This window comes from Nycticebus coucang, chromosome 13, assembly GCF_027406575.1.
Source record: "Nycticebus coucang isolate mNycCou1 chromosome 13, mNycCou1.pri, whole genome shotgun sequence".
Lineage (NCBI taxonomy): Eukaryota > Metazoa > Chordata > Mammalia > Primates > Lorisidae > Nycticebus > Nycticebus coucang.
The window spans coordinates 27,330,329-27,355,743 of record NC_069792.1 but is presented as its reverse complement, the minus strand read 5'-3'; the positions used below and the strand labels follow the sequence as shown (position 1 = coordinate 27,355,743).

The following is a 25,415-nucleotide window of genomic DNA, read 5'->3' as shown; positions in this document are numbered from 1 at the left end:
AAAATGTATGTTAAAATTCAATTTAACAAAAATGAAAAAAATCTTTGTGAACTTTGTAGATACACGTAATTAGTGAATTCTAGGTAAGTCTCTTTACCAGGTCAAAACTCCTTTTAAAAAGAAAAAAAAAAATCACTGATAATTTGGAAAATAAAACTCACTTAAGAGGAGAAATTATAAAAGACCCATGTTTTTGTATTTTAGGTGACAGATAACTTTTGTTATATTTTTGAGTACATGATTACCTAGCACACTATATTCAATTTACTTAATCTAATATTATGGAATCGCTGCACTAATTCACAAAATCCAACCTGCACAAATTATATTTCTTTTGATAAACACAGACTTGAATTTAGCATTTGGGGATGCCTCAAACAACTTTAAAATTTTGTTTTATCTTAATTATCAACCCCCTCAGGTGGGGGTTTGGGTGGATCAGAAGGCATGGGATAATAGTAATTAATGTTTTTCTAAGGTTGTTGAATTTATTTAGATAACAAGTAGCAATGGATGCTACAAAAATCAAATCTTACAGCAATGCTAAATTACAAATTATCACAGAAGTCATGTTTTTAGTTGTTGAACTTTAAACATAAGCTTTATTTCCTGCTAGGTGCAAGGTGAATGAATTCCTGTGGCTAGAGGACTTTTAACATTTGAACTTTATGGCTCTTTTTGGGGGGAAACAAACTAACAAAAACAAAACAAAAGAAAAAAAACTTGCCTCTTGGAAAGAACATAAATTAAGATACCAATGAATACATTATTTAATGTTTCATTTTCTTATTATATATGTGCCAAATACTATGCCACATGTTTGTGCTAGAATCCCATTGGAATTAGTATTGAAATTTGTACAGAAAAATATTTTTAAATGATACAAATAATATATTTCTGAGAATCTGTTAGGATCTATCTAGTCCTTACTTTTCTGTGTGTGTTCCAGGCTGAGCTATTTCCTAGTTATTGGCTACAGACAATAAAACATATATTCCAAATATTTATTGCTATTCCTTAATGAAATTAAAGGAAATCAAAATGCACCCTGTTCTTGATTACATCTGATTTGACTGCCTGCTGTTGCCTTGTCAACTAGACTGATTCTCCTTCAAATAACTTACTGTTTGAATTTTGTGGAAATCCAGGCAGAGAGGATGGACCGTTCATTCCAGGGAGAAGGACAGGAGGAAGGGCGGGGAGACCCGGGTAGGCCGCGGGCAGGCTGAGGCCATGGAGGGAACTGCTGTCCATCACGCCCGGCTGCTGGACAGTTAAGCCCAGCACGTCCGAAGCCTTCTTGATCCGATCCAGTTCCTGCTGCGCCATCAGCTGTCGAACTGTGGTCGGAGCTAGGTAATCTTTCTCCCGATCCAGCTGACTGCCCACGGTCTCCCTCACCTTTGAAATGTGCTGTTTGGAGAAGATGTGGTCTCTGATGGACAGTCGCGCAGAGTACTTGACCCCACAGAGGGTGCACTCGGGTTTAGTGCCTTCCGCTCCGCTTTGATTGATCATGAAGGGCTTCCCTATGTTGATTTTAAATTTCTTCTCCTTTGCCCTCGCATTTTGGAACCACACCTGCACCACGCGTTTGGGCAGCCCGATCTCGCTCCCCAGCATCTCACACTCCTGCATGGTTGGGGTCCGGTAGTCGCTGAAGCAGGCCTTGAGGACCTTGAGCTGAAGGTTGCTCATCTGGGTTCGAAAACGCTTGTGCCCCGGGCGATCGTTACTTTTGGATTTAAAAGGATTGCCGGACCCAAATGGATTTGGGGAGCTGGGGTCAGCGATGCTGGACGTCTCGCTGCGGTCGGCGTTGTCGTCGGGGTCATCCGTGATGTAAAAGCTTTGGTCGTGGTCCGCGTCTTTGTCATTGAAATGGATCGAGGGGCTCGTGAGGGAAAAGAGGAATTTGTCCTCGCTGACCTCCGTGGTAGGTGTGACTGCAGTTTTGGGCAAAGCGTCGACAGTTTTCGGCTCTTTGGGAGACAAGGTGGCCTTCGCGTCTCCAGAACCCCCCGCGGTGCTTTCCATCTCCGCGTTTCCCTCGTCTCCCGTGGTGGCGTCGCTGATTGCGGTATTAATGGACGAAGTCTCATCGAAATCGGTTTTATTTTGATCATATCCAGCCTCAGCAGCAGGGGGATTTAAATTCTCCACATCCTCAGAACATTCTGCTTTAAAAGAAGAAGGACTTAAAAGATTCTTGGGCGACAGCTCTGCTGTTTTACTCACAGGTGTTGACACTGTAGAGGCCAATTCATTCTCACTCGATAAGTCAATTTTGGTTAATGGCAAAGATGGATAATCAAAGTAAACATATTTCTGTGGGCTCTCTCCCCCGTCTTCTGTTGATATCAAAGGGCTTGGGGGCAAGCTGTAGCCTGCCTGCTTCCCTTCGTTCCAGTGCCGAGAACGGATGTGGCTTTCTAACGCAGACTTGGCTTTAAACAGGGCCCTGCAGAACGGACACCGCTTGTGAGACTGTGCTGGACCCACGGCCCGGAACTGGCCTTTCCTTTCTCGTGCCCGAGTATTCTGGAACCAGACTTGCACGACCCTTTTTTTCAGCCCCACTTCTCGTGCAATATGATCCAGCATTTTTCTGGTAGGATTGGAGTCCAGCAAGTACTTTTCATAGAGGATCTCCAGTTGCTCCGGGGTGATGGTGGTCCTCAAGCGTTTGTCGCGATGTTGGTCTTCCCCGCTGTTCCCTCCCTCCTTTTCGCTGCAGTTATTGTCTTCTTTGTCGTCCAGTTTCCTTTTAAGGGAAGCAGCAGCCGTCGTCGCAGGGGCCGGGGTGTGGGAGGAACTGGTCTGAGGCGGCATCTGCGCGAGAGACCCGCCCAGCAGCTGTCCAGCCATCAGCGGGTTGTTGGGGTCGAAGATCATGTAGGGCAGGTCCACGGGCCTCTCCAGGAACGGGGCGTGCAGGAACTGGTTCTGAGCGGCGAGGAAGTGCATGTGCTGGTGCTCCTGCCAGAGTTCCAGAGTGGGGAAGGCCACTGTACACTGATCACATTGGTACTGCAGTAACTGTGGAGGTAGACTGTTCTGGAGAGAAGTCATGGAAATTTGCAGTGGACTGGAAGGGACCGGGGTCTGAGAGGCCGAGGGAGGTCTCCCAAGGAGCTGGGGTTGCTTGGGCTGCTGCGGCGGGGCTGCTGACGCCTGCGGGGGGTCCGAGCAAGTCGATGCCAAGGGCAGGGCTGGTTTGGTGCCTTGAGACGCGGGAGAGGGCTCACTCTGCTTTGGCTTTTCTGTGGGATAATCAGGTTTTGGAGACGTCTTCTCAGCTTCAGGTCTAGGTGACGGAATCAGGGGGGTGCTAGTCCCAGAGCCAGAGCTTGCTGGAGCGGCGGCCGCGGTTCTGGCTGCCTCGGGCTGGACAGGCCCCGAGCAGTGTTTGTACAGCACTTGGTCAGTGGCGTCCAGGGAGTCTTCTGTTTGGCTCTCATCTTGGGCATCGTCGTCCTCATCTTTGTAACACTGCTTCTTCTGATGCGTGATCAAGTCGAAGATCCTGGGGAAAACCACAGTGCATTTTTTACACTGGTACTGCATGTTGCTCGTTCGGATATACCGTTCATTTGTGAGTTCTCTTTTTTCATTATCTTTAGTTTCTGCTTGATTTTCGTAACTCTTTCGTGCTTTCTGACGGGCATTCTGGAACCACACAACAATTACCCGGGTAGGTAGATTGAGAACTGTGGAGAGTTGTTCTATCTCATCATCTTTTGGGTAAGCGTTAGTGTCAAAAAAGTCTTGTAGAACCCTAAGCTGGTAGTCAGTAAACCTCGTTCTTGAAGACCTTTTGCTGAATGATGCATCAGATTTATAGTGTTCTAAAGAGGCGGGCTGTGGATCTAGTCTGATATCTTCCAAAACAGTTATAGGTGGGTTGCTGAAGTTGTAGGGAGAATCTTTATTTCTCTGTCGTTCCTTAAAAAGCGTATTTCGAAACCAGTGTTTGATAACTTTTTGAGAGAGGCCGGATTTCTCTGCCATTTCTTGGATCTGTTCTTCGCTTGGAGAATTATTGATGTCAAAGTAAGCCCTCAAAACTTTTAGTTGATCATCTGTAATTCTTGTCCGTGGGCGTTTGAACTGAGAATGCCTTAAGAAGTTGGGATCTAACCCGAGCTGCTGCTGGCAGAGCTGGGTGAGGTCCGCAGAGAGCGTGTCCATCTGCGGCAGCTGCAAGGCGAGCTGAGGCGGGAGCGCGGGGTGTTGCACCGGCTGCATCATGATTGATGGAAAGAGCGGCAGGTCCAGAGAAACCGGCAGCTGGACCTGGGGGGCAGCAGAAGGTGGAGGAGGCGGGGGAGGAGGTGGGGGAGGCGGGGGTGGCGGTGGGGGCGGCGGCGTGGGTGGTGGAGCTTGCAGAGGAGTCGAAACTGTGTTTGGGATCTTCACAGGACCCAGGGAAGAAGGCTGCGGAGGAGCTGGAGGCAGGGGAGGAGGGGGAGGCGGTGGGGGTGGCGTTTCTGGTGAAGATGGAGAAATTGGGTAAAGCTTGTCGTAGGCCTCCCTGTACTGACGAGCAAATTTTTCTAGAGCTCCATATGGAAAAAATTGCCCATGTACGTGTTCTTGGTGACTCTTTAAAATAAGCACATTGGAAAAGAGTTTACCACACGTTCCGCATTCCAGTTTGTCTGTGTTTTCGCCTTCACCGCCTCTGCCCTTCTTCTGTACCTTCTGCCTGTTTTCATTATACTGAATGACCAGTTCAAAACCAAAGTTTTCCAGTAACGCTTTGGCTGCATTTCCTCGGGCCCCTGAAGCTATTCGAGGTGGCAGGATGGATGGTTCCAAGGATTTTTGCTTCTTTGTGTCTTTGCCCTCTTTGAGTCCTTCACCTTCACTTACGAATTCTTGCTTTGGTTTTTCTGGCTTTTCAGCAATCTCCTCTGCCTCCTTGTAAGAGGGCATGTCCTTCATGATCGGGCAGTCCGAACTCGCCGAGTTACTTTGCTCTTGTTTCAATAATTTGCTTGCCTGCTGCTGCTGCTGCTGCTGCTGCTGTTGCTGCTGTTTTTGAGGCTGGACCTGGGGCTGTGTGGCTTGGTATTGTTGTGCTTGTTGCTGTAGTATCTGGAGCTGGGTTTGGCCGACATGATGTTGGGTTTGAATCTGCTGCTTCAGATCTTCAAGCAAGGAGCCGGCCATTCCTGTCATACCAGGCATACCAAACGCGGCAGAACCTGGCAAGCCCAAATCTGGCCCCAAGCTGAACTCCGTCCCAGGTATGTAGAATGGAAAGAGAAACTGAGGCTGCTGAAACTGCAGCAGTGCTTCTGGTGTCATAGGAAAGTGAGGCAAAAAGGCTGGGTTTAGAAACTGAGGCTGGAAGAACGCAGCTTGCTGTTGTAACTCGTGCTGTAGTTGCATCTGAATTTGTGCTGGTGACTGAGGTGGGTGATGTGTAGGTTGAGCAGAGATTAAGTCAGGAGTTTGCTTTTTATTTAATTCTTTGGCATCTAAATGGGTATCTTTGCTGTTTACTGCTGCTAAACTCATGGACTCTAACATCCCTTGGCCAGGGCTACTCACGTTTGCTGCGATGCTGTGCCCACCAGCCGCGTGACCACTGGGCTCCAGCTTTGCAGCCCTGGCCTTTGTCTGGTGGAGGACAGACCTCATGTGGATTTCCAGCGTCGAGCTTTGGCTGTACGCAACGTTGCAGATGCTGCACTTATAGGGCTTGTTATCTGTATTACTGTTGGTTTCTTGAGGGACGGGACTAGAGGCTTCCTGCAAAACCTTTTTCAACTTATGCAGGTGAGAAACTGAATTATAATGGACCAAGAGAATATTCTTTTGGGTGAATGACTCTTTACACACGGTACATTTATATGGACGAGATGGATCAAGGAATTTTTCCATTGTAAAATTGGGCCCTTTTCTAAAAGGTAAGGTCCGCTTTGGTTCAGAGCCCATGTCATCTGGGATAGAGCTACTGTCACTTCCTACAGGGCTTGCCTTCCCTTCATGATCCACCTCATACTCTCTCTCTATTTCCTGCTCCAGGCCATGGTCATCGTGGGCCATGGCTTCACTCTCTGCCCAGAGTTCTCCATTCATGGGCAAAGAGGCATATAGCTGTTGCAATTCGGCTTCACTCAGTTCCGGGTGACCTGCTTCCAGGTGTTTTTTTAAAGCCTGGAATGTACGGAAACTGCGCTGGCAGAGGTTACACATTGTTGCAGCCCGAATCGCATGATACTGGGAATGGATCTGAAGCTTCTGCATAGTTTTAAAAGCCAAGCTACAGTGGTTGCAGCGATACTTATAAACATGGCGGTCAGAAACAGAGAGCGGTTGCCTTTTTTGCTGTTCACTTAATTGATCTTGTAGTGCATCGGGGATTTTCACATCCTTGCTGCTATTTTTATTCCATTCTGACACTTCCAAAGGTTCTTTAGTGGGTTTATGCTCCTCATTCTTTATTTCAACACTAGCCTTTGAATCTTCAAGACCTGGCATACTTTTGTCATCCATAGGACTTTCACCTGTTAGAGGAAAACACAAACAGATCTCTTAGGGTAAGAAAACCTACTGCTTAAATGTCAGTAAGTATTGTAAATAAGAGTTTCTAGGCTCAGCACTCATAGCTCAGTGAGTAGGGCACCGGCCACATATACGGAGGCTGGGGGGTTTGAGTCCAGTCTGGGCCAGCTAAACAATAATGACAACTGCCAACAAAAAATAGCCAGGCATTATGGCAGGTGCCTATAGTCCTAGCTGCTCTAGAGGCTGAGGCAAGAGAATTGCTTAAGTCCAAGAGTTGGGGTTTGCTGTGAGCTGTGACACCATGGCACTCTACCATGGGTGACATAGTGAGACTTTGTCTCAAAAAAATAATAATAATAATAAAATAAAATAAATAAATAGGAGTCTCTATTAAATTTCTGCTTAACTGATTCTTTTAAAAAATGTTTATTGAACAGATACTATGTGGCAAGCACTGAACTGGTTATTAGACATACAAAGGTAAATAAGAAATTACACCTGACCTCAAAAAATTTCAGGACAGGAAAGAAAACAAGTCAAAGTTCATTATAGTATGTTTCAATGCTGCAGTCATTGCAATACCAAGTCCCATGACCTTGGTGTTCAGGAATTAGAACACGCAGAATATTTGTGGACTTCTGACATTTGGCACTCCAAGAAACTTAATATGCCTTGGAAAATATGGTTGTTAGGAATGTCTTACATTTTTCCCCTCTGTGCTTTAAAAAAAAAATCAATAACAATAATCTTCAAGGACCACCATAAATGCAAGCCATTGAGCACGTTTTCTGCAGATGTTGATTACAAGCTGGCGTACCTGAATATTTCCCAGACCCCTCAGCTGTTATGGCTGCAGGTGTGTCCCGCTCTGCTTTCTCAGAGGCTGCTGCTGGCAGGAGCATACTGTTTGGCACCATCACATCAGGGACAGGCACCTTTGAAAACCAAAGAGGTGCATGTTAATGTACCCCAGAAATCACAAACTTCATCACATCTCCCATTTGCCAGAAGCATATCCCACTTATATATTTTTAACCAAAGGCAGGAATATTTTGCGAATGTCTCAGACCAATGCTACCCCCTTCAAATTTGAGATCCATGCTGTGGCAATGCTGTAATCCTTTTTTATTTTAATTATGGTTTGGAGGTTTTTGTAAGTTTAATTTTTGATAATGATGACCGAGAAATTTTGAAACTCAAGTTGCTCACATGAATCATTTGATTAACATTATAGACATGAAAAGATTGCAAAATGTCATTAACTATGCTATGCCTTGTATCATATTCTTTTGCAAAAGAAACCACAAATGGACCTTACCTGTGATAATTACAACACGATCAATAAAAGAGCTTTAACTAGCTGAGAAAAAATAAATTTTTATCAACCAATAGTTAGAGAGTTCATACTGATACCCTCACACAGATTACATCACACGTATATCAAAATTTGGCATCCTTACTGTCAGAAGCAGCTTCTCCACACAATCTGGAGACACACTGTGCAAATGCGTCAGATGCAGCTGGAGGTGCATTTTGTTGCTGAGGACGTCCTGGCAGAGGGGACAGCAGATGACCGGCTGCACCGAGTGCTGCGATAAGACGTGCATCTGGATACGACTTTGGTCCCTACTATTGTAGTTACAATAAGGACACTGAAAGAACTGGAAAATATTGAATAAACATGGACACTATTAGTTAACGTATTTTTATTGATATATGAATAGTTGTACACATTTATGGGGTATATGTGATATTTTGATGCATACAATGTGTAGTGATCAAATCTGAGTAATCGAGATATCCATCACCTCAAACATGTATCATTTCTTATGTTGGGAACACTACAAATCTCCTCGTTTGGGTATTTCAACGTAGCCAGTGTATTTTTATGACTTCTGCACATTGGAAGTAATACCAAGAGTTGATGATATTGCCAATTGTAGTATCTATATACATTCAACAGCATGGAATCATTTGGGGCTTTCACACTTTCAGGAATAATTTTTTAAAAAAGATTAATGAAGCAAACATGGGAAAAATGTATTCACCTGCTCATGACAGAATTTGTTGTCCTCTGTAGGTTTTGACCTTTTTGTTGGAACATCCTCTTCTTTTGCCAGCAGGAGTTGCTGGGTCCCCCCTGCCACACTGACTTTTAGCTCCTTCTCTGGTGTGATTATCTCTGATTCCCCCAAAACAGAAAAACTCAATTAAAAATCATTTGTAATTTCAAAGTCAGAGAAATTACATTTTCAAATAGCTATGACTCTAAATCCACTGAATGACAGAAAGAACCAGGCAAGCACTAATCTAAAATGGTAAAAAGCACACTTCTTTTTGTCCACCACCTATGTGGACTTCATAAATATATTTTAAAATGTACTCCTGTCTTGTGTTTAGATAACCTTAGGTGGCCTTGAAAGATTCATCAATAACGTGTTCTCTGGTGTCTCTAAATGCCTTTATCACATTAAAGCAAATCTACTCCCATTCACAAACACTAATTTAAAAAATCATTATTTCTATTAATGTTTAATTACCTATCTCTTTACTAAAATTCTTAGGCGCTGAAAAGACTTCAAAATTCTGAGAAAAACTAACTGGTTATAATTTAGAAAACCGAAACAATATTTTTATACCATGAATGAATTTAAAAAATTAAAAAATTAATCATATGTTATGTATCTGCTGCTGCTATCTGTAGATGTTTCAGAAATTGGTTCTACACATAACATGATAGTACAAATCTCAATCAGACAATTGTTTTATGAGGTTAATCCAAATATCTGGTGCTAAAGAAGATTTAAAATTTTACCTAGATGAGCAACGTAATATATAGGAGCCTCACACACATCAAAGAAAAGAGTGTGATTCTAATTTCCCAATCCAAGGGAAAATTCTTTCCACCATCAATTTGCCCGATAATCTCCTCTGTGAGGCTGGATATTACAGTGACATTAGGTAGGCATGTCACATACATCTCACGACAAACACAAAACCTCATTTACCAGCCATTCCAATCTCATCATAGCGCGGCATCATCTGACCTTTTTTCTGCTGTTTATTATGAGTATTTCTAATTTTAACTTTCAATTTTCACCATCTTCCAGTCAATTTGCAACTAAATTATTTCCAGGGTGAGGACACTATCACTGGACAACTGGGTGCAAATACATCTTGAAATGCAATGAAGCTAAACCATTGATTGCTATCAGATCCTGCGTAAATATATAGTCCTGGCATAATCTGATTGTATGCTGTGCATGAAGATTTATCTTGATTTTTTTTTTCAATCCACATACGGTTCATATAAATGACCAAACTGTACCTTATTGAAAAATAACCCAGTTTTAATTTAGAAATAAGGTCAAGGATGTTATGGAAACCAAGTAAAAATAAACAACAAAAAAGAATACATTCTATTTCTAACCCAGATAGAAATCCATATTTTATACCATATGAATAATTTCAAAAATTTTGAATTTAGGAAAAAAATGAAAATAGTGATTCTATAGCGACCAAAATTAAAATAGAATTTAAATGACATAATGACAAAAATTATAATCCCGTGGGGTTTGTGTTAGGTAGATACAGAATTAGTGCACAGTTTTCAACAGATTACAGTGATATTGATTTTTAGATTTATAAACACTGGACTTTATTGGTATTGCTACATTTGTCCTCTATATACATCCACCTTAGAAAATTTGAGATTCTTTGTGGGTATTTGAAAAATAATTTATCATATTTGTACTTGAATAACTTTAAGATAGGCTGAAAAGTTTCATTACATTAACTTTAAAATTATCCACGTATTGATATCCAAAGATATTTTAAACAGGAATATTTATCTTATAATTAATTGTAGAATAAAAAAATATATTTTTCATTCTCAAAGAACATATTTTGTGCCATTATTTTTAAAGTGTTAAAAAGAAATATTTAAGGAAAGAAGATGATATTTAGTATTTGAAAATAAAATATTGCTTAAAGTGTCAGACGAAATTGTATAAAATGATTGTTGGAGAAACCAGCAAATGTCTATCAGGTGCCCTCTCCTCTGAGATTTTTTTTTAAAAATTCTCCCATTAATAAGAACATATTTTCTTAACAGAATAATACCATGTCATATGCCGTTGGCATTCTTTTGTGTACATGGTAGAATTGGACATAACCAAACAGTAAGTTGATCCACTTCCCTGTACTATAAAAGACTGTCACACACAAATTAAAAGAGAATTTCCATGACTACTGCTTGAAGGACCTTCTGATCTTCAGAAACAGAGTAAGCCTTCCGGAAACTTTGAAATCTATGAAATGTATAATATAGACTTATTTCCATAAGCATGTATAATGTTTATTTTATTCTAATATTGATATTAGAAAGCATCAAAAAGTATAGATTTCAGGGTTGAAAACATTTTTCAAAACCTATACATTGGAGTACATATTTGCTCTAATTAATATCATTAAGAATATATTTTTATTTTATCCTTATTATTAACCACAAATATGATTCCCTTTTAATTTAGTGAGGTTCCGTGTTGCATTAAGAAAGAATTAAGTTTTAGGATCACCATCACATGCCCATTACAATAATGGTTAGCTGTAGTATTCAATTCAATACATGTGTCAACCTCACTATTTTTTTTTTGTTTTTTTACCAATTCAGTTAATTAAACCAGTCCATTTTATTTTAAATTGAAAAGAAGAAGTAAATAAAGGGTCGGCTAGCAGCTTTAGCTAGACACCCTAGAAATGCACAGCACTGGCAGTAAGAGGAAGCAGAGAGTGCTGAAATGGTAAATAATCACAGATGAGGGTAGTTACCGGGATTTTTTATAAAGATGATGGAAATTACATTTTATGTGTTATGTCTTTTATATTCAAAGGGGTCCTATCTCAGGTTGAATATTATGGCATCCCTGGTAAATTATAGGAAGTCAACTCTTGAGTCTATTTTTCTGAATTGTGTTTTCTGGAAATGGCTTCTATAAAATAAGGGCCAATTAATTTTAGGAAGGTTTTGATTAATTTTTGTGATTGCTCATAGTTTATGTCTGCAACTTTATTTAAAATAAACCCTGTTTGTTACCCTAGACCAGAAAAAAAATTGAAATGGGATCATAAGTCATTTTGTGTTATTAAGGACACCACAATATTTTCAAAGAACAATGTCATTTGAATGCATTTTAACTAAAAAAATGAAGTCTAATTACAAATAAGCACTGCCAAATAGATGAGACAACGATTATCTGTCAGTTATGGGATTATTTAACTTGCATGACATTGCTAATATAAAAATGGCATAATTCATTTCAATGCAGATGCCGCCTACTTAATAATTTTCAATCCCTAAAATACAGAAGGCTGTAAAATGGTTTATACTCAGAGCAAGTGAGAAAAATCCAATAACCCACATGTGCTCAAAACAAATCTTGAAAAAACAATAAAATACTGAGTTATTATTTATGAGCCAATGTATTTGGTAATGTTTGAATACTATAAAACTTGAACATAACAGAAGATGTTATTCAACTCCAAGTAATACTAAATTATAATTACTAGTACAGTATTCTTTTTAATGAGACTAGAATGAAAGGATAATTTTAATTGCAATAATGAAGGTTAATTTCCATCTTTCGCAGTGTTTACTCCCTTATTAAAAAGTGGTCCCCTTAGCCATGGCAGAGACATATTACATTTTCAATGCAAATGTATTAATCTGGATAAACTCTATATTAATTCTTGTACCACACAGAGCTATAATTTGGATTATAATTAATCTAAAGTGGCACTAGATTTAAATGACAATATAAATGAGGCATTAGAAGGCTTTTCTATTATGAATGAATATTCAACAAATATAACTTGCATATTGCCAACTCTCATTTTGAAAGCTCTAGTCCTAAAGATTAATGTCAGGAATATTTCACAACTGCTTACACAAACAAAGTCTTCCTAACATGTGTTAATTCCTTCATGGCTAAAAATTTCTCTGTTAAAGTGGGATCAAGCTGTTTTCTTATCTAACATATTAAGATAGGAATTAGTTTGCAAGTTTGCTAGTTTTTTTTTTTACATTTATGACAAACATAAGGCAAAAACTATATATTTTTATATGTAAGTGGTTATTTAATCATTAGAAATATTTAATAATAAAAAAAATCAGAGTAATCTTTAGCCTAATAAGATTCAATTTAGAAAGCAGAAAACTTTGTTAAAAGTTCATGTGCATGGACAATCACAAGAACTGTCTGGAAGGCTGGGAGATTTCAAAGCTAAATATTTGCATCTCAGCAATTGCTTTCAGTTGGTCCTTGATTAAAGCCCATTTTCATCCCTATAGATCTACTTGGGGAGGCATTTCTATAGGGTTAAAATTTGTTTTCAATAACTACCATTACACAATGGTCTGTATCCTTTCAGATGCCCAGCCTTGTCTGAGTAGGACAATTATGTACCCAAGGAAGGACAATAACTCCTCCGGCCTTTAGGGAGTGACTGAGCCCATCACTTATGCATAGCAGTAAATGGCACTGCTGGTGGAGATAGAGGCCCCGCATCTGTGGTATGTTCCTAGCAAGACTCTTTCCTCAGTGGTAAGATTAGATCCATTTTCAAAGGATTCCCAGAATCCATCCTGTACAAGGTACTAAATATTAGATATTTAAAATCTGGCATAATATTTTATACCTAAATATTGCATGGGCACTCGTGGACACTAATGTAATATTTGTGTGTTATTCATTCATCTGAAGAAAGGGGATATACTCTGGAATCGGTCTTAGTACTGCTGTGAGAAAGACAGAATCCTGCCCTCCCTGGACAAGTCACACTACTAGTCTTGAGTGTGATGAGGTCCATTGTAAAGAGTGAATAAACTGCCCACCTTTCTATTTCTAGTCTCTTCCAAACAAAGTTTTGATAGTACCCTTCACATTAACTGATCATTAGTTACTTCGAATTCCTCATCACTAACCCCAGGAGCCAGCTGACTAATGTACAGGTAGGGCATCTCTTTATATTGCTTTCGGCTCAATATCAACCTTAGCTCCTCTTTGTCAAAATCAAATTAGAATCATATATTAGAAACTATATCCCAGAAGCAATTTCAATGGCACTTTCCTCACTGGACTCCTGAAAAAATTTTAGCTTTGAGCAATGTGGGGAGAAGAGCAGAGAGGACCTTCGGATAATTTTTGATGGAAATGTAAACCTTAGATATGCAAAGACTGATTTACAAGGATGGGATGATCCAGGTTTAAATAAACTTGAATGTAAAAATGATATTTTTTGCACAATCCAATGTCTTCACAGTGAATACAAGCTTCTTTATATGCGGCTGTCACTGGAATTCAAGGAAAAGATAGATGACTACCTGAAACTAATAGGGTTGAACCCATTTCAGCACTTCTTCTGCTTCAATGAGTCCAACATAATAAAACTAGGTATAGCGTGCAGCAAAAGTAGCCAATGTAATATTCATCGCGACCATAGATTTCCATCTCATACATACAAAGCATGGATGAAGTCATCTATTTGCCAAATCAAACACAGAAAAAGCCTTAGGTATCCACACCAGATGCTGGCCTAGGGTTTGTTTGTGCACAAGTAAATGTCATGACACGAAGGTTTGTTTTCAAAGACAGTAGCTTTCATTACTGGGATTTGTCTATTCTAGAAGATCAAAATTACCCAGCACCTAATCCCTTTTCAATGATATTTCCTCTTTCTTAGGCTGAATCATCTGTAAACTTTTTCACTGGATTTTGTTTGAAATGCCTCAAATAGATGCCCTGAAAAAGGGCAAATTCCTCAGTGTAAGTTGTAAAAAAGCAAGGAAGAGTAGCATTTATTTTGAGGGTTACGTGGATTGGGGGAGGGTAGAGAATGCGTGTGACTGAATGACAAAATACAAGTGATATCTAATCCTGTGCTTATGAAAAATTAATATGCCATCAGAGGAATCACAAGTATAGCTAAGATTAATGAAAGGCGCTTAAAAAATTACAAGCACACAAACTGATTTGATTAAAAAATAATCTCGCTGGTCGTCCTGTAATATTCTTCAACTTATCCACATCTATTCTGTCAGATGGTTATGATTAAAAATAGGTCAATGGGAGGCTACTGATAGAAATCACATGCAAAATGCACATGCAATGAATAGTAGTAGGAATGTTCAGACAGTTTAAAATGAATAAAAGCTTTTAATAAGCTGGGGGGGGGGGCAGGGGGTGAGGGAAAGGTTGATTGCGGGGAATGGGTGTAGGGAATGAAAGGCAAAAGATTCTAGCATCTTACCAGAGTCTTTACTGGAGCTTTTGCTTTCACTACTGTCTCTCTCACTTGTGTCTTTCTCGTCATCCTCAACCACTGCTGTAGGCTTAGCAGCTCCTTCTGCTTCCTCACTGTGCTCTTCTGTTAAGAAAGCAGACCAGTCAGTAGGACTGAACCAGCCTCCCTCCTACAAACCCCCCCCACACACCGAAATGAATGAACTGACCACTTGAAACTTTATTTATGAATAACTGCAGGTATTTATACTCTAAAGAGAATGTATGTTCTCTCAAAAGTGTACATTAGAGCATGCTGACTGCAGCAATGCAAATTTTTATCTAAAGCATTTTTTGGTACCCATTGAGAGTATGCATCTATGGTAAATTAAATTAGTTTTAGCACAGTTTAAGCTGAGAAAAGATTTAACAATTGGGTTTAAGGCAGTTCTGTGATTTCAATAGTAGAACCTTGAAAAAACATGAACCCACTATTTTGTGGACTTAGATAGAGGTCAGGTAAACCTATCTAAATTTGTTTCGATTCTTAGCAAAACAAACCAGGTTCTTAATGATAACAATGGGTTAAGTATAAGACAGGTGTTACGCCTGCCTTTAGATGCCAGATCCCAGTGGAATTCTTTGAAATTCTGTTAAAGTAAGATCTCAAAACTTTGGTTATGTTGGGATTATTTTTTTTTTCTGTAGGGGGAGCTATACAGGGCCTAGGATGTAACAAGGTACACTTCTTCTGTGACAACCCCATCACCCCACACCTCATTCACAGGTTCACACCGGCTAGATTACATGGAAATCCTCATAGTAACTCAACCCTATTTAATTATTCTGTAAATCTTAGCTATGCCACTGCTGCTGGATTAATCTGTTTATGCAGTTAGCCTCTATGCTGGGGCTGTGCAGCACTAATCCGTGAAAGGCCCACTGTTCTCTTTCATCCTGCGATTCTTTGTCTCTCACTGTGCTGATGTCACATTTTAATGAATTTTTAGCAATCTGAGTAATGCCAGATAACCAGGCTCACAACTCCCCACAGCATGGCATGCTGTTTTCATTGCAGCACAAAAAGTAAAAATCATATTCCCCTGTTCAGGTAGGAATTACATAAATTAGAAGAAGAAGGTAAAATGGGATTTGAAGCACCAGGCTGCTCAATTTCATAAAATCTTTAATGACCATATAAATTAACCCTGGAAAGGCAAAAGGTCATTGCCTCACATTTGCATACACTCTTCTATTTGCTTTTGATAAGCAGAGCTTTTATGCAGAGAACATGATACAATTAACCCTTCAATAACCATACAAAACGCTGCTATGGACATTTTAAGTGTCAAGCATTAACTGAAAATTACACACTGAATAAAATTTTCATTGCAAATGCTGTAGTGATTGAAAGGGGAAATCGTGGCCCTCTCTACAACCCATGTTTTATTAATAACGTTCTGACAGCAGAATGAAATATCCACTGTCATATGTAGCAGCTGAGCGCGCCCGCGCGCGCGCACACACACACACACACACACACACACACAATATTCTATTTAGTGCCTCACTTGCCGGCCATGCTTTGCAACTGTGTGAGCAGGAAGACACCAGAGGGGGACAGTTCTGGGCTCTGCAGGAAACTCCAAAATACCAAAGGAAAACAAGGACATGTACACATTCAAAACAGGAGTGAGTTTTATCCATGAGTCCTCAAAGGCACCATATAAATCCATTTAATCCATTTCTATACATTGCCTTTGAACAAAAGCAGAGGGGAGGCCCTAGTTCAGGTGGTCAGTCACCTGAGAGTTGTGGGGGGAAACTTTCCTTTCAGGCAAACACACACCAACACTTTACTTCAAAAAAGAAAGAGACTCAACACTTCTGGTTCTAGCCTGCTTTCACCTGTCAGTGATAATCAGTGATCAAACCCAGCCGAGGCCAGCCTGGGTACTGTCGGTGGTGGCCAAACTGGCTTTGGAAGGCTGAAAGGCTGAGATGGCGACTGGATTGGGCTGTGTTCCTCCCAAGTCTGCACATGTGAGGTGATACCCAGGGTCAGGCCAGCGACCTACACCAGCCCAGGGCAATTACTTTTCAACTCATCCCAGGGAAGGGATGCAAGTCTTCTTTGAGTAGATTTACTGGACCTTTCTCCCAGGGCTGGAAAATGAAGTGTCAGAGTGCTACTGAGTGTCCTTATCTTGAGGGGACATAAAATTGTAAGGGCTATCGCAACTCACATTAATAAAACATTGTGTGTCAGGAGAAGAAAAAAAAATTATGAAGGCACTAAAATAAGGCTACAGTATAATCTGGGTCTCATCAGACAGATTTTGCAGAGGCCTCTTCTTCATTTTCTGGTATGTGTTTTAAGTGTGAGAGAAATTCCCAGACATCTTCTTCTATACATCACTGTGGTGTCTGACCTCAGCCTGACCCTGGCAACAGTTTGAGAAATCTGAATGTGAACAAAGACTCTGTGTCAGCAGCAGGGAAAGATTGTGGGATAGACTCTCGCCATCAACTTAATCGCAAACAGCAGTTCTGAGGCCATAACTTTGCCGGCTCCTCCAAGCCACAACTCATAACCTTTAGAGGTGGATTCGCCTGCAGTGCCTCTGCTTCTGTGACTCCCCCGCCCCTTTTTGAGTTCTTCCTTTGAAGTAGGCAGGCAATTAGCTCTAATGCTCAAGCAATTCAGACCTGTTTTGTGGTTTAGAAGGCGAAAGCTGTTTATTACAGGTAGGCTCTTTGGAGCCATAAGGACTTTGCAAAATTTTAATCATGCAAAAAATAATCAAAAGGTAACTTACACACACCATAAAGTTTCATATAAGTCAGAATAAAAGGTTACTTTTATTCTCACAGAGAGTTTTAGAAATAAATTTAACATTCTTTACATAAATAGACTTTAGAGTCAAGAGTATGAATGTGAGAAAGCACTTTCTCTATAAAAACTGTAGGTTAGGATTTGGGGTTAGGGAGAAAATGGCTACATTCTAACTTTCAAGTACCACATTTTGCCAATTGTAAAATATCATAAAACAAAAGATGCTTGTAGGAAAATATGTATATATAACATTAAGTACATTAAGAAGTGACTTTAGAATTAAGGGAAATATATTATGTAAAATTCCAAAACTAAGATGTTAAAGTGGTTTTTATTGCCATCAATAGCTCACTTCACTAATATATCACATACAATAAAAATGAAAATATTAAAGCATTCCATAATACTGTTGTATTCAGCATATGCATGTGATATGCATTTTAAATTATTCTTTTGCCTCATGGAATACAAAAATATATCTATTTCTATATGAATTTTTATGATACATATATACTTAAGCTTAAAATGTGTATTAGCGTCCATGAAAACGTCCTAATTATCAGGCAAATGATAACACATTTTCATTTTTAGCTGTTTCAAAAATAACAGACAGAAGGCAAACTACTTTAGTATTACATTACAAAAGTATGGCACAATGAACTTTCCCCAGCATTTTTAACATGTCTAAAACGACAAACTTATAAGTGGCTCTACATATACACATCAACTATATTTAAAAGAAAAGATTTTGAATGACTAGCTTATTTTCATTTGAATAATAACAAATGACTGGAAAACTATTATTAATCCTACAAAATAACAGACTTTCTAAGGAAACCTTACAATCAACTTCAGTGGTATTTTATGATCTAAGTCCCTGCCAATTGTGATTGATTCCTATGGTTTTAATATATAACTGGGTTCAAGAACCTTTCTTATGAGCCTCCTAAGAACACACGGCATAGTTTTTAAACTCATGGAGTGATCACATAAAGAGGAAAGAGAGTATAGTAACTCAAACGACTTTCGCCTTATAGTCTGAGTGTCTCTACTGAAGATGCTGAGCTTCTAAGACTTCTTTCCAGGACACCTCCATGCACTCCTTGTCCAGTCACAACCCATTCAAATCTATCCATCATATGATCTACTAAAATCTTATTTCTCTACTTAAAATCTTTTGGTAACTACCATCCCTTATGAAGAAAAACTTCAATCTTCTGTATACAGCAAGACATCTCCAAGATACCTGGTCCCTTTCTGCCACTCCAATCTCATCTTTCTTCACTTCCTGCCTCCCACTTCATGCTCAAGAATAGTCTTCTCAAGGTTCAGATTGTCAGAATCACCTAGAGAACTTACTAAAACACAGATTGCTGGGTTCTACTTCTAGATGTTCTCATTTCATAGAGCTAGAACAGGAGGTCTGAGAATTTGCATCTCTAACAAGTTCCCAGGTAACGCTCATGTTCCTTGTCCAGGTCACATTTTGCAACCACTGTTCAAGAAATACCCAGCTGAATGCAAGGCCCTCTTCCTTCCTGTACACACCATTACATTTCCTTGTCTTATATAGAATAACTTTTCTTCACTATATAACTCCCACTTTCCTTCAAGCCCAACTTGGGAAATACTAGTTTCAACATCTGTAAAAATACCTACTTCAAAAGAGTATAATGAAATAAAGCATAAAATACCTGTCAGAATAGAGCCTAATACAAAATAAGTATTAAAAAAATAATACCTATGTTATTACTTGTAGTATTAATTGTTTCCTACTTTAAAAAAGTTTTCTCTTAAACTGGAACTGGATTTAACATTTCTGGGTACATTTTCGTTTTCTTTTTCCTATATATTGATGTAGTAAGCAGACAATACATGTTAGCTGGAATAGTGCATTGAATTTAGGAAGCAAAATAGGTGGGGGGGGGAGAGAAAGAGTTTAGATGCCACCCCATTACTCTATTTAAAAGGAGTATTTGTTTGTTTTGGTTTTAATAGTCAGGTTTGGAGTTTTCTTTTGTGTTTGTTTTACGCATTTTCTTTCATTTTTTTTTTTTTGCAGTTTTATGGCCGGGGCTGGGTTTGAACCTGCCACCCTCAGTACATGGGACGCCCCATTCCTTGAGCCACAGGCACCGCCCTTGCATTTTCTTTCTTTACTAAATCACATTTATTATTCAGCCCTGGCTAGGCTGTCTTTTAGTCATACCAATTGCTCTTCTCCAAGTTACCGATTACTTCCATGCTGTGAAATTTGAGAGACACTTCTCTGTTTGGATCTTCTTTTTCCCAATAGATGGTACTACTCCCTCATTCTGGAAAAAAGTAACTCTCCTGGATATCATTGCCCCAGATTATTATGGGTCTTACCCTGTCTCTGTGAGAGTTCCTTCGTAATCTCCTTTGCTGGGTCCTCCTCTATAAAAAAATCTAAATATTTGGCACGTGTGGTGACTTACATCTGTACTCCTAGCACTTTTGGAGGCGAAGGCAGGGGGATCCCTTGAGCTCAGAAGTTCAAAATCAGCCTAAGCAAGAGTGAGACCAGTTTCTACTAAAAAACAACAACAACAACAACAAAAAAACTTAGCTGAGCATTGTGGTGGGCGCCTATAGTTTCAGCTACTCAGGAGGCTGAGGCAAGAGGATCTCTTGAACCTAGGAGTTTGAGGTTACTGTGAACTAGTATGATGTCATAGCACTCTAACCTGAGCAACAGAGTGAGACTTTGTCTCACAAAAGGAAAAAAAAAAAATTCATCTAAATATTTGAGTGTTTCCAGAATTGGTACTGAGTCCTCTTCTTTATCTCCATCATTATCCCTGATGATTTCACCCAGAGCTGTGGATTTAAATTTTATATCTCCACTTGGATGTCTAAAAGGCATATGAAATTCATTATACCCAAATCAAATCAGAGCTCTTCATTCCCCCTCAAAACACTTTACTTCATTTTTCCCCCCTCATCTTCAACATTTTAGTTAATGGTTGTACCATTAACAAAACAACAGCCACCCTTGCCTCTTCTCTTTTTTACTCAGATCATCTTATCCATCAGCAATTCCTACTATTTCTACCTCCAAAATACTATCTAATGTATTCTGAATCCACCTGCTTCTGTACGTTTCCACTGCCAGTACTCTTAATCTCTTACTTGTATTCCTGAAATGGTCACATAACTACGTAAGACTTTTGCTTTCCTATAATGTATTCACCACAAATAAAATCAAGCCATTCTCTTGCTCAAGTCCTGTCAAAGCTTATTATTTCACTGAGAGTAACATATCATCTCCTTACTAGAGCTGAAATGACCATGCCCTTGCCTCCTTTTCTGACTGCATCCTACGCTGCTCTTCTCCTTACTCATGGGTCTTCCTTTATGTTCTCCTTCTTTCCTTTCCTGGAATGTGACCAACTTCTCACCACTGTTGGGAATACATTTCTTCAGATTCTGCATGACTGACTCCTTTTCATTATTCAGAACTCAACTCACCTGTCATTTCCTCAGAGCATGTCTCTGACCACTTCTAAAGAAGCTCATCACCTGTCACACTGACTTTAGCAAGAATCGCCACAACCTGGAGGACCTTGCCGGAAACCAGGCTCAGTGTTTCTGAGTCAGTGAGTCTGGGGTGGAGCCCAAGAATTTACATTCTTACAAGTTCCTAGGTTGTACTGATACTGCTTGAAAGGGGGTCACACTTTAAGAACATCTGCTCTAGCACATCACCTTTTTTTACCTCTCTTATCATTCTAATTAAAGGCACCTTGTTTATTGGTTTGTTTAGAAATATTGTATAAAATGAGAGATTTCATCTTTCTTATTCATAACATATGCCCAGCAGTCCCTGGGATATAAAAGTTCCTCACTAATATTTTGAATAAAATTGAGTAAAAATGATTTCTAGTTATATTATTTTGGCAACTAGGTCAATAACATGAAGTTATCAATCATCATGGAGAAAAGAGGAGAAAAAATACTTTTGTAGAAAATAAAGTTCAATTTGAACTTGTATTCAACTCCCTTATAGAACATCTAGAGGAAAACATACAAAAGGCCTGATAATATCTACATCTAAAGCCTCTCAGAGACCAAAGTGAAGATGTAGATTTTTGTGTCATAGTTTACAAAACAATAAAGAAATGTTTTGACAGGTAGTGTCAGCTTGATATTTTTGTCACAAATCTTGATTTTTGCCATTTTACTTCTAATTAAGTCATAAATGAAATCTTTTAACTGGTTTGAGGTATGGAATGGAGACTTTGTTTTTTCTATTTTATCCTAGTTTTCTAGAGTAAAAATAACATGATTCATGAAACATGCATAGGTGAAAGTAAACTTAACTTTGAATCTGAAATGTTTTAAGAGGGATATCTTGACTTAAGATGGGAGAAATGTTTTCATTTGCAAAATATTTTTAGAAGTATTTCAATATACCATTATGAATGCAAATGACTTTTATAATCATTTCTTGTTCCAATGATTATCATTGTTCCAATTGTTGATAATATTTTTTGAGTTCTATAAATCTGGAAACTGAGGTCACACTTATATAGTAGAAATAAATGAGGTGTATTGTAATACAGGGGTGGATTTCCTTTTAAATTACCTGAATATGATGCCCCCAAGAAGGTGTTAGCTGCCTCTTTTTAACACACATGCATGTGCAAAGCGTAGAGACTGGTGACTATGTTGACCTGGCCATATAAAATCCAACAAGTTGATTAATCACCAAAAATAACTCTACTAACAAGGTTGTTTGACTTGGGAAAAAATAATATCCATCTTATGATATATACTTTGTAGAAAACTGATTATTTAGATAAAGCATCCTGGTATATAAATATTAAAGTAATAAATAATCAAGCAGAAGTTGATTGTTCTTTAAAAAGCTACAAATATCTACATGTGAAAAATAAATCTAAACATAGACCTTACATCCTTCAGAAAACTTATCCTGAGAATGGATCATAGACCTACATGCAAGAAGTAAAACTATAAAACTTCTGGAAAGTAACGTAAGAGAAAATCTAGATAACATTGGGTTTGACAACGACTTTTAGATGCCACACCAAAGGCACAACCCATGAAAGAAAGAATTTGTAAGTTTGACGTTATTAAAATTAAAATGTTTTGTTCTGTAAAAGACACTGTCAGAAAATAAGACAAGCCATAGAGTGGGAGATAATACTTGCAAAATACAAATCTGATGAAGGACTGCCATCCAAAATATGAAAAGAACTGTTAGCAAGCAATCTATCCAATCAGAAAATGAGCCAAAGACCTTAACAGACACTTCATCAAAGAAGATGTACACACGATAATTATGCAAAGATATTCCACATCATATGCCATCAGGGAATTGCAAATAACAAGTCACCCACACTCCTATTAGAATAGCCACATCCAGAATACTGCCAATGCCAAGTGCTGGTGAGGATGTGGAGCAACAGGAACTCTCATTCCTTGATGGCAGGAATGCAAAATGGTACAGCCACTTTGCAAGGCAGTTCAGTGGTACCCTCCAAACTAAACATAAACATACTCCTACCATGTGATCCAGTAATTATACTCCTTGGTATTTACCCAAAGGAGTTGAAAATTTATGTCCACACGGAAACCTGGACCCAGATGCTTCTATTAGCTTTATTCATATTTGCCAAAACTTGGAAGCAACTTCAATACATTACTTTGGTATATTTAGAAAATAGAATATTATTCAGCACTAAAAATAAATAGTGATTAAGTCATGATAAGACATGGAGAAATGCATATTGCTATGTGAAAAGAACCAATCAGAAAACACTGTAAACTGTATAATTCCAACTAAATGACATTCTGGAAAAGTCAAAAGTGTGGAGACAGTAAATGATCAGTGGTTTCCATGGGCCAACGAAGAGGAAGCAATGAATAGGCAGAGTACAGAAGATTTTTAGAGCAGTGAAACTATTCTTTTCGATATTATAATGGTAGACACATTTCATATTTTTGTTCAAACCCATGAAATGTATAATACCAAGATTGACCCCTAATACAAACTATGGTCAACACAGGTCCATCGTTGAACAAAGGCACCACACTGGTGAGGGATGATAATAATGGGGAAGGCTATGCATGTGATGGGGGAGGGGTATTAGAGAAATTTGTACTTCCTCTCAATTTTGCTGTGAAGCTATAATTGCTCTAATAAATAAAGTCGCTTTACATATATTTCAAAATAGTGTATATATCTGATTTTGCTTTTCACTTATTTGTTTAAGGGATCTGATCAGATCTGATTAGAGGAGTTCCAGATAATATTTATTAAATAAATTATGGAAGTCACAAGTTTAACTCATGTAGGACAAGGCAAGATTTTGAGAAAGAATAGAAACAATTACCTGAGGTTGATCTCAACTGCTGCTCAGTAAGCTCATCCTCACAGGTCCTGGCTCCCAAAGAGGCAGTCTCTGCAGAGGACATCATGGAAAGGTAATTAGCTGTCAGATCATAGCTGATAGCACAAGAATCCAAAATTGGCTATAAGAAGAGAAGAATCAGGTGGGATTCAGGTGAGTCTCTAGCACACTTTGCAGACAAGTGACCCCTGGTTGGCAAAATGAGTCTAGGGAGTGGTAGATTAAGATTTGATTTTTTTAATTGTTGAAAATTCATTGAGGGTACATTGAACCAGGTTACACTGATTGCATGTGTCAGGTAAAGTCTCTCCTTTAATTGTGTCCCGCCTCCAAGAGGTTAGATTTAATTCTTGATAATCATCAGCACAGAACAAATACAACGACCCAGATGAAATATGGAAGCAGGAAAGGCTCATTCCAATTTTCACTTTTTGGCTATTTGGCCAAGACTACATTATAGGACCGTGGGTGACAGTGACAATGGCACCTTACACACATTACGAGCATACTTTTACTTCACTGACAAGACAACAAAAAGAAAAGGAAATCTCATTACTGTATATGACAGCAGAAGTGAGAGACCAAAGAAACATCAGGCACTCAAAAGGGCCATCAGAAGAGTTAAGTCTCAGTCATTGATAAATCCACATCTTTATTCTGATCTTTTATTTGAGCTCCAGAGCAGAAATGCCAACAGTGTCCTGGTTTGCAAAACTCAACCTCAAACACAAATCAGTATTTTCACCTAACTCCATTATTCTTTCTTATTCCCTGTCATAAAGAAATCTATCTAATAAAAAAATAATAATAATAAAGAGACCTCAGAAATCACCTTCAACACTTCATTCCTTCTCCACACCGAGTCTTCACAGCTGTTGATTCCATGTTATAATGTCTTATTTCCTCTGTCTGCTTCTCTTTCCTGACAATTCCAATAGCTTCCACAACTATCTGTCTGCCTTTCTGCCTTGTGTCTGTAGGCAAGATGCTCCCTCAGAACAACTTGAGTACAAATCACGGCTCCACCGCTTTTTAGGTACAGGACTTTGGGTAAATGACTTAACCTAAGCCTCAATTCTGTCATTTATAAAATTGACATATAATTATATAAATAATCAATAATTATAATAGAAAATATCTAATATAAATAAAAGTACAATATAATATAGAATTTGAAGTTAGAAAAGGCCAGACATTATCCGGAAGTTTAAAAAGTTGTCATACAATTCTTACACCGCCAAAGAGAATTGTGTTCATCAAATATTTCTAGGCAATAGCATCTCTGGTTGATTCTGAAGGCTTTAACTGAACGAATGGTGAACTTTTAAAAAAGTACATACCAAGGCAATATGACTGCATTTACGAATTTTTTCTCCTGCTATA

General features: G+C 38.9%; 1 protein-coding gene across 2 annotated transcripts in view; it reads right to left on the bottom strand.

Annotated features, from left to right (window-relative positions):
• Positions 1–25,415, bottom strand: part of ZFHX4 (zinc finger homeobox 4) — a 204,855-nt gene that overhangs the window by 11,252 nt on the left and 168,188 nt on the right. For both annotated transcript variants that reach the window (XM_053559105.1, XM_053559106.1), the window contains exons 5-10: positions 24,015–24,083; positions 14,827–14,943; positions 8,568–8,701; positions 7,980–8,180; positions 7,337–7,454; positions 1,125–6,518 (exon numbers count right to left, since the gene is read on the bottom strand). In XM_053559105.1, coding sequence (XP_053415080.1) covers positions 1,125–6,518; positions 7,337–7,454; positions 7,980–8,180; positions 8,568–8,701; positions 14,827–14,943; positions 24,015–24,083 — 6,033 coding nt within the window. The remainder of the gene's footprint in view (positions 1–1,124; positions 6,519–7,336; positions 7,455–7,979; positions 8,181–8,567; positions 8,702–14,826; positions 14,944–24,014; positions 24,084–25,415) is intronic.